Source organism: Aedes aegypti, chromosome 3 (assembly GCF_002204515.2).
Source record: "Aedes aegypti strain LVP_AGWG chromosome 3, AaegL5.0 Primary Assembly, whole genome shotgun sequence".
NCBI classification, from domain to species: domain Eukaryota; kingdom Metazoa; phylum Arthropoda; class Insecta; order Diptera; family Culicidae; genus Aedes; species Aedes aegypti.
Window position 1 is genome coordinate 253226553 of NC_035109.1, and position 10665 is coordinate 253237217.

The following is a 10665-nucleotide window of genomic DNA, read 5'->3' on the forward strand; positions in this document are numbered from 1 at the left end:
GTGTTGGGGGGTTGCATGGATTTTCGAGGCGACACACCGAATTATACGTTTGGAGCAGGAGGACTGAGAAATGATAGTTGTTCGTTCTGCCAAGTGTCATTTCCGGAAGAGTTATGAATTCTACGGCGCCTGAATCCACTTTCGCTGCCATGAAAAAAGACCAAAAATCAATCAATGTTATGTACGCAGACGTGTGCAAGATAAGTGACAGTCTGGAAATGTTCTATTGGATCTGGAAGTGTGAAAGGCATTGCAATCATAATTTACGTTCGATTGATAACTATAATAACTCACTAGATTGTAATTAAAATTGGAGAAGCTGGCTTGTTCGAGTTCCGCTGAAAAATACCGTGACTACCAAGTGAGTAAAACTGTTTCTAAATCTGAAAAAATGTTGTTCATATTTTTGCAGATCTTGCCATTTAATTTTCGTGCAGGATCCCGAGTGCATTGAAATTGCCTTTTCCTCACGTTTCACAATGGTCGAAAAAAAGAAGTTTGGCCAAAACTAGTTTTATCGCTTTAATCGATTAAATATGTAATCTTGAATATGTATTTGCATTTTATTGTTTCAGAAGGGATATTCACATATAACGTAACATATTTTTAAAGTTTTTTTTTAAACGCAATCAAATTTGGCTGAAAGCACAAAATTTGTTTGATTTTAACGGTTTGACTCAAATATGTATGAGAGTGGTTAAATATATTTTTATGTCAACTTTGTATGAAAATATCGTCAAAATGTATGAAAATATTGAATTATCAAATAGCTCTAACTTGCAAATCAGCAAATTTCTGCAAAAATTTAAACGTTTTTTGTAAGTTCTAAGGATTTATTTTAAAGTGCATATTCGAAATGGCGGCGACATGACGCGACAAGAGTTGTTTTCATGTTCAATAATACAAAATTACTAAAGTGTAATATTGAACAGTATTGAAGATCGACCAAATATTTTTTTCCATTCATGCTCGATAAAAGTGTTTGAACCATAGAGCTTTCAGATATGCGTAACTTTAGGAAAATATTGCATTCCTAAATATGAATTTTGTACTTTATTTATTGTTACATTTTTCATTTTTTGACTTCATGTCAGTTTGACGTCATAAAATCAAACAAATTAAAAACTATAGTTCAATTTCAATTAGAATCAATTATATCAATCATGAGATATATTTTAAAAATGATAAAACAATAAAATTAGCTTAGCTTAGCTTTAGTATGACTGACACATATCAATGGTTTATTCCGTGATTGACGAGTAGTGAAATGCACAAGAATCAACTAGAATCGGCTGGGATTGGCAAAATCATTTCAGTGTTGCATAATTCAGTGCTCTATTTATACATGGTCAATAAGGCGCCGGCCACGTCCTTGCGTCAGGTGGGATTGGGGAAGGAATGTTAGTGTGTAACCTTTGCTATTTGGAGACCGTGTTTTGCTCTGCATTCCAAAGGTTGGGAGGGATGTTTGTTAATGGGGAGATCGTTGGTCAAGGATACTTTGATAAGCGATTAACCATGGATAAATTATTTGTGAGCTATAAATATGCTTATAGTAATATAAAATTTTCTATTGGTTGTGAACATATCTTGTAGAGAAAATTATGCGACTTGAGGGTGACGAACCATCAAAGTTTGTTGAATAAAGTGAACCTTTCGCAAGTCTACACTCGTAGTGTCGAACTTCAAAGTTTTTTTTAATTACAAATAAAGTAAAAGGAAAAAGGTGTTTTGAGTGAAAAAAAATTGACGTAAATAATTTATGAATCAGAGTTTATTCACACTCACATGACGAAACATTTCATAGTTTGTTGAAAAATTATTAAGGCATCATACATATTTTATAGTTAATATGTAGCATGAAACGAGCCTCACCAATTGATCCGTCATCCTTGAGCAGCAACAATCCACTTTAGCTTCACTCGTTTGCTCGCTATATAACAACACACAAAAAATAGGCGCGCGACCCGAGAGGGAAACAACTGACGACTGCTCGGGCTTTCTTACGCACTGCAAGGGCAAGCGTCAACGTCGAAAGATAAAAAGAACTTATGAACGCGACTTATTCACTTTACTCGACCGATGCGACAATGTTTGATGCCCATCGCCGACCGCAGAGCAAGCACAAGGTCGAAGGATCAACAAACTAAGCGATCACGCCACTTTTTCACTTTCACTCGACCGACGCGCGACCATGTTTGATCCTGTCTCATCGCGGCCCCCGCAGGAGCAAGCGTCAAGGTCGAAGGATCAACACAACTAAATGATCACGCCACTTTTCATTTTCACTCGACGACGCGCGACATGTTTGATCCTGCCCTATCGCGGCCTCCGCAGAGCAAACGTCAAGGTCGAATATAAAACAACTAAAATGATCACGCCACTTTTTCACTTTCACTCGACGACGCGCGACATGGTTTGATCCTGTTCTCATCGCCGCCCCCGCAGGAGCAAGCATCAAGGTCGAAGGATACAACACAACTCTAAATGATAAAAACCTAAAAATCAAAAAAGTATTTTGGGTAGCTTTGGCCGTCCTTTACATGGAGCCGACATTGGTGCGTTTTTAAGACGGATCAAGAGTTTAAGATCTTCGTCTATAATCCTGGATGCGAAATTTACTTCACATATTGATATTGAAGGGTTTCTAGAAGAAAAAATTAAGTAGTGCTATCTGGTAGTTAATTGAGAAATATCTGAAGAGCACGCATCGAATTAAATCTGGATGTAAAAATTGTTCAAGAATTATTAAAAGAGCGATATTTGGCAATAAATCACAATGACAAAATTTTAAGAGTTACTGCTCAGTGCATAGGAAATAAAAATTCGTTTGAGAAAAAAATAGCAAGATATAGCGAAAATCAAACATATTCCTCTTTCAGGTGTATCATGTCATTTTCTTAAAGAATATCAATGATTAAGGTTGTACTAACATTGATAATGGAATAATGATAGCCTTCAATGCCGCAAGTCTTCAACCTCAAGATATGAACATAGCATCCGAAAACCGAATTTCCCCATTGCGCCAAAACATTTCATTCTTTGCTTTCGTCGGAAAGGACTTGCAACTTTGTTAATTTTGCCTCAATAATAGGATGCCACAAAAAGCGTACTTAAACATCTCATTCAACCAAAGATACAGGAACCCCATCGTGAACGCCACTGGCAGCACAGCAATAAATAAGTAATTGCGCTCGTCGGAAATTATTGAACTTGACTGAGCTGCTGGAGAAACGGGGCCCTAAGCAAACCTCCATAAACCAACTTCAAACGAATCGCGCAGGAGAAAACAAAAGAAAAAAACAAACATTTCCAAGAGAGAGAAAGACTTCGGCTGATTCAATACCACGAATCGCGAATCGATCACGGTGGTGCCCACTTTTGGCTGGCAGCTTTTTTAAGGGCTCACGCGGTGATCCCAAAAAATTTTCCATAAATCAAACAATCAAAATTAATACATTTCTGGCCGACGGATGCTGGAAGCAGAACTTGTTCTTACGACGAGCATATCGTTCAACTCAAACTACGCTCGCTGCGATTGTTGATGCGAAGGAATTCTTTTCGACATTGGCGTGAATAAGGAGGGGGGTTGAAATCTCCCTCCCCACCAAACTTTGGCATGGCCCTCAAGAAATTTTTGAAGAAGAGATTACACAAATAGTTATTATTAAACCTCAGTTTATATACCAGTTGTATACACATACAAAAAGACATAACACTCGGATTTATTATCGTACAACAAAATAGCGCTCAATTCCAATATATGGTGCTGTGTCACATACGCATTCATGGGTCGCATTGCTTTTGCTCCAGTATACTTTTGTACACGCCACCTCATTTCCGTAAGGCGAAAATCAGTATTAACTAAACCTTAAAAATATAATTATTTGAGCAATAAATTCGAAATTTTGCCACAGACTGTGCTAGTGCGCATGAAACATTTTTACGGATATCTTAGGAACCTTACACTAAGAGATGGCGTCTTCGGCAAAGTTGTTCAGTAGCTTCAGGACTATCAATATTAGAGTCATTGATTCCAAATTTTGCTACCAGACAGCGTAGAGAGTATGAAACTTTTTATATTCCAGATATCTCAGGAGCTCGACCACTTAGAAAGATGGTGTCTTTGACAATATTGTTTAATTAACCAAGGCTATCATTAATTAATCCAAAGATTTAGAGATTTTTTCACCAGGTGGCGCTTGTTTGCATGAAACTTGTGTTTTGCAGATATAAAAATCCTGACACTTATAAAAACATATTGACAAAGTTATTTAATAAACTGATTGCAAAAATTGATTGAGCTAGTTGATTCTAAATTTTGCCAGCAGGTGACGCAGATGAGCATAACACATTTGTTTTGCAAATATCGCAGCAGTCCGATCACTTAGAAATATGGCGTATTCGCAGAGTTGTTCAGTAGCTCAAAAGCTATCTCTTTTAATTGGATATTGCTCAAATAATGATATCCTTGGACTACTAAAACAATTTTGGCGAAGATGCCAAATTGTATGCACACAAGCGCTGCTAGGTGGCAAAATAACGAATTTCTTGCCTAGAATACTGATACTATCAATTTGATAGTCCTTGACTACTGTTCACTTTGCGAAGATGTCATCTTTCTACGTGGTCAGTAGAGTGATGCAAATTTTGAAGTTTTTGCTCCCCTATGCTTAAACGGTGTCAATTATGATGAAAATCATTCTCCCAAAATATGAAGTGATTCGGAGAAATTTGAGTGTGCACACGCCATTTGAAGTTTATATGGAAATTACTATGGGAAAGGCAAAACTTTTGTGTTCAGTTCTTCAACTGCATGTCATAAAAATCTATGGAAAAGTGAGAGAATCTTCTCATGTGAATTTTCCCAGCTACAACTTTGCCGAAGACCGCATTTGATTGGACGTCAGGATAAATTGTTGTTCATCATCATAAAGTGGGATTGCATGCAGCATGCTCCACCAGCTGTTCGGCAGGCAACAGTGGTGCTTCCTGGCGGGAAGAATAGATCAAGTAGTCCAGGCTACTATGTTCTACAGCAAAAAAGCAGTGTTGCTCTGAAAATAATTGAATGATCATCTCATCATGATCTACACTTTGGAATCAATATTGGCAAATTATCCTTACGTCCGAAAAATGGTCTTCGGCAAAGTTGTAGCTGGAAAATTTCACATGAGAAGAGTTGTTCATTTTTCCATAGATTTTTATGACGAGCAGTTGAAGAGCTGAACACAAAAGGTTTGCTTTCCATAGTAATTTCCATATAAACTTCAAATGGCGTGTGCACATCAAATTCTTCCGAATCACTTCATATTTTGGAGAATGATTTTCATCATAATTGACACCGTTTAAGCATAGGGGAGCAAAATCTTCAAAATTTGCATCAGTCTAGTGCTCAGGCTCCTGAGATAAATTTTTCAGATAGAATTGGAACAAAAACAATTGCCTGTATTTCAGTTATTTATTTTTGAATTCAGATCTTTTTTTATACAAATGTAGCGTTTCTTGTTTAAACAACCAAATACACATCTAAAAATATCTACCTACCGACCGGCCTGTTATCAAACCTATGACCTTCTGCTAACCAAGCAGTAGCGGTCGTTATTAGATCACCAAGCCCGCTTCAACCTCTTCTCTTTTTTAAAGATCAAATACGAAGGAGAAGCTATTTTAGCTACAAACAAACTGATTGCACGTGCTCTGCGGGTTGAAGAGTGTACACGTATATGCCTTTCGGATTTGAGCTCCGGAGTACCCGGGTAAGATCACTTGACGGGCTCTTGGGCTATTCACAAATTTCATAAGCTGAAGGGGGTGGGTGGTGTCCTTAAGTCTTAGCCAAGACAATTTTTTGGCAATATTCATGCAAACAAAACGTTATGGGTTGCAGAACGGGCCATTTTATGCGTAATTAAATTTATAAATGAACCTTCGTAAAAAATAGAGTGGAAGACGCTTTTTCGGAACGTTGTTAAGTGACTGTAGTTTTCGAATAGGTCACTGCTTCCCGGATTGTTGAAAGGGAAATTTGTGTCTTCACTTAGATCGAAACTCTTTAACACCGGTTTATTCTCGGAACGTATAACTTGACTAACTCATTCGCGTTACACTTCTGTTGGGTCGAGTGTATTAAGTCAAAGACCTCTCTTTGACTTTGAGAAATTTGATTTCTAATTACTCTAGCTTATATACCTTGTGCAAAGGTTAAACGTCTATATCTATGTCTATCTAATGTTTAGTCTTTATTCTCGGGACTCGTCTGATTGGGAACAGAAAAATTACTACATTTTCGATGCACGCTGAAATTGGTCATCTCACTCGGGACTAGTTGGTTGCGTCTCGTACAACGCCAAGGAAAGTAGGAAAGTTCAGAGTTGTAAAATAAAATGTACGGAAAACACTAATAATTTGTAATATTACTTAAATTTGACTTTTCATCACTTAGTTAATGTTGTATAAAAAAAATCATCTGTACATAAAACTTGGAAAGACGTTCATAATAGATGAGAGATTGAATTATAACTGAATCGTTCTCAATCACCTTAAATTATATATGTGTGTTGAAATCAAGACTACATATATGATTCATCGAAACTTGGATAACAATAGCAAAGATTATATTAATATTCTTTCAATTTAGCTGCAGATACTTCCATTTAAAGAACAACAGTCTCTATTGAGCAATAGGCAAACCGATCACCCGTCAATTTTATTATACAGACATTTTCAGATTCCTAACCTTTATTTAAGAAAAAATGTTCGTATTGCGACGGGTTTAAAATATGCTTTGAAATGCTGAATTTGATTCTTTCAACGGTAAAGTAATAAACGATTGTCCAGCTTTGCTTTAATCAGATATCCAACTAGTTTTTGCGAACAAGGAGAAATTGCTTTAAGAAAAGCACATGAGCGTCACTCTCGATCAACTAATTACTTCCAGAATTAGCTATATGAGTCTTCCCAAGGCACAACCTTAGTTCCTTGCATTTGCCTCCTTGGCAAACCCCCCACCGTACCCTAATCCTGGCCTGCGTATATGTTTTCCTATTTTCAACGGTAAAGATTTTATTTTGACAACCTCATGATTCAAAGAGATCTTTTGTTTTCTCTCCCTTAGTTCGGAAGAGAGCTTTTTAGACAGCTCTTCGACGCTTTTTTGCATCTCGCTAGCCGAAAGAGCAAACAGAAAAGCGAAATCATGCTTTGCGTCAACTCAGTTCACCTTAAAAGTAAAATGAGGTGTTTGCAGTGCATCGCACTGTGCAAGGGAATTATTGAATGGAAATCGATTGGTGACTTATAATTGTAGTGAGTCTGCTCATGCATGATGATTTGGCTTATAAGTTGCGTGAGCTGCCCCGTTATTGCCCTTGTATAATTAGAAGGCCTGAATTATGCATACTGAAAAAGATTATGGCCATTCCCAGCCGAACTGCTAGTTGATTCTTTGTGCATATCACCGACTTCAATTAATCACGAAATAGCATCCATTGATATGTGTAGTCAGTCTAAGCTAAGCTAAGCAAATCTTCCAAAATGCTGCAGTGAAATTCGTTATATGTTAAAAGTATTGATGCAAATTTTTGATCAAATAGTTTTTAACTCAACCTAAGACGAACATATGCTGCCAAAATACAATAAGTCACCCTACCTACTCACTTTTTATAGTTTGCACTAACGTAAGAACTGCACGACATTCACGAGACGCGACGGAGACAAGACATAACACTTATCGTTTTTACAAGTCGAACTGTAAAAACGATAAGTGTTATGTCTTGTCTCCGTCGCGTCTCGTGAATGTCACCCTACCTACTCTAATCGGCTCACGAATATTATAGAAACAAGCATTGGAAAGTTCTTTAAATTCTTTACATCCTACGATCTCCAATGCATAGGGCCGTGTCCCCTACGTCTGATATAAATTTACACCTATGTCCGCCGATTGCGAAATAAAATTGAAAATTCTTACCTTCTCGTAGTGAGTGTGCCAGCAAAAAGTATGCTCGCGAAAAGAGCATGAATAAAAAAAAACGAGTCTTGGGGCACCGAAAAAATTGAAATAACTCTCCACGCGGTACGAATCGAGTTTGGTGGGCAAGAAATTGTATAACTTTGAGGCTGCACTCGGTAGGTGGCATCAACTCTAAGGCCGCTGCCGCCACCGTGGCTAAACAAAATCGAAGGTGTACAATAACTGATTTCCTTTGGCGGTCGTCGCTCCAGATGAGAGCGATGAAGTGAAAAAGTTGGACAATGCGACTTGCGGATGCTGTGATTCGTTCTACATCTGTCAGTTTTGTCTATGCTCAAAGCGTTGCGTAACTCGCTGCGGGATGTGATGCATGACCCTTGCAGCTGTGATCAGCACGGTGAGTCAGCTGTGGTCACTTATGACTCTTTTTGACTGGTGCTAGCCATGCAACAAAATGAAAATAAGCCATGATATTATTAATTGAAATTGCATTGACAAATTCGCACTACTCATAGGGGGTGTCATATGAAAGATGTATCCTTTCATTCGTTAGCAAAACCAGAAATTAAGGATTAAATTCTGAGTAGCAAGCAGTTGTTTCTGAAGATGGCAACACTGTTGAAACAGAACGAAGAAGAGCTGAGTATAACAAGCTACATACTTTCTTTAACATAAATAAAACATCATTTTTTATATTTTTGCAACCTAACTTTTTTATCTAATGATGATATTTCTTCTTAATCAGTAACTTCAAAGGTACAGTCTTTTCCACAATAATAGGCTTCTCCACGTACACCGGTATGGTTTCTCCACATGCACTGTGTAAGGCTTAGGGACCTCGATAACCTTAACATGGTGATGGTGATGATGGTGGTGATGCTTTTCTGGTTCTTCGTGCTTATCTTCATCATTTCGCCAGTCTTCGTAACTGTGCTGCTCCTGTTCCGAATGCTTCGTATTACTGGAAGATGATTGTGATTTGTAATCCGCATGTATTGGTTTCCATTCCTGGAACTTTTTCTTATCCTGTGATTCCTCTTGGTGATATTCGTGAACCGGGTGCACTGGAACTCGCAAATGATCATAGTGTGTGGATTCAGGCATGTGCATTCGTGCCTCTATACCTTGGTTCCAATTTGCATCGTAATCCTGAACTCCCAGAGCTGAATGCCCAGAACTTCCAGTGTATCCCGAATGTCCTAAATATGCAGACTGTCCAGTTTGTCCGAATCCTGCATGATCCTGCACTGCTCCTGATTGCCAAAGATCTCGTTTGCTCACTGATTTACTCGCTGAGTCAACAGCTACACATGCAACTATGGCCAAACTCATGGATGATAGAACGAACTGAAAAGTAGCGAAATTAACTCACAAGAAATCGATCAAAATGCTACTGAACGAACCTGCATTGTATTGCTCCCTGAACACGGCTGGAAATGTACACTGAAACAATGACGGAATGGAACTGATGCTGGCTACTGTTCAGAGTCTCAGTTTTTATAAGCACTTAAAGAAAGTAAAAACTTTTCACGTAATGAATAGAGATTTCATGGTAATTGAATCAGATCGCTCCGAAACCTAAGAAACACTCTTCGCTATGGTAATAGACTGTAGGCCGGGGCGTGTAGTTGACACTGCATTTTTGCACCAAAGGAATGGCAAAAGTACATTACACGCCAATCTAGGTCCCCGATCCGGCTTTCTGTCGCTGGCACCTGCAGAAAGTAAACCAACGCCAATGGCAGAAAGTTATGATGCAACACAATTGGATAGTTGGGTCTTAGAAAGGCGTCTGGGACAATAGCTCCTAGCTGTTGAGACCAAAGGTATAAATCATCGGCTATGTGTCACAGCGAGTAAGCCATTGGAGATGCCTGCTTATGATTCATTAAATCACGTTAAGCTAGTCGCAAAAAAGTGGATTGGCAAAGTAGATGTTAAAATATAAAATGTGATGATACAACTAGTCATAAACAGACATTGCTCATAATCGCTTATTTATAACTCAATATGTACTTTTGCGTGCTGATTCACCATCGTGAAAAAAAAGCTCGGGTAAAAGCAGAAATGTGAAGAATTGTATTACAAATATGTAACGCTCTTGTTTTCATTTGCATTAAGATTAGGCACAGTGCGCATCGTACCTTCGTGCTGTGCGTACACGAATTCTCTCTGCTCTTGGAAGTTTTCTTAAAAACTACCTAAAGCAATAAAACAGTACTTTTCAGTGCTACACAAACAGTACTTTTCAGTGCTAAAATTAAAAACGGTACTTTTCAGTGCTACTAAAACAGTACTTTTCAGTACTATTTTTCTACTATTGATCCCTTTACGATCCTTGTTTGGACCCGTGCCTTCGATTTTTCGTTGGACCCGTTGGCGAAAGCTAACGGTGGTAATCCTTCTTGGACACCGTCTTGGGAAAAAACCTTTCGAAGGTCACGTCTTCTTTCGTTTATTAATTAAACATGGTATCAACAACAAACAAAAGGAAGGGTGAATCTCTGAATTCACTACTTCCTTCCAAAAAAGTGGGTTTTAAAACTGTCACTACACGTGGCAAGAATGGAAGAAAGGACGTTTCTTCGGAATGCGAACTTTCTTCCAAGGGTGAAATGAATAATTGTATCGAAATGAGCAATCAGTTCGATGCTCTAGACAAATTTTCCGAACACCAAATCGAAGCAGCCTCT

At 38.2% G+C, this 10665-nt stretch overlaps 1 protein-coding gene across 1 annotated transcript; it reads right to left on the reverse strand.

The window, feature by feature from the left end:
- Positions 1-8678: 8678 nt before the first annotated feature.
- Positions 8679-9444, reverse strand: LOC110679175. Its single transcript, XM_021853272.1, has 2 exons — positions 9376-9444; positions 8679-9319 (listed from the first exon to the last, which is right to left on the reverse strand). The coding sequence occupies exons 1-2, from the start codon at positions 9379-9381 to the stop codon at positions 8723-8725; spliced, it is 603 nt and encodes a 200-aa protein (XP_021708964.1). The 5' UTR covers positions 9382-9444; the 3' UTR covers positions 8679-8722.
- Positions 9445-10665: the final 1221 nt, after the last annotated feature.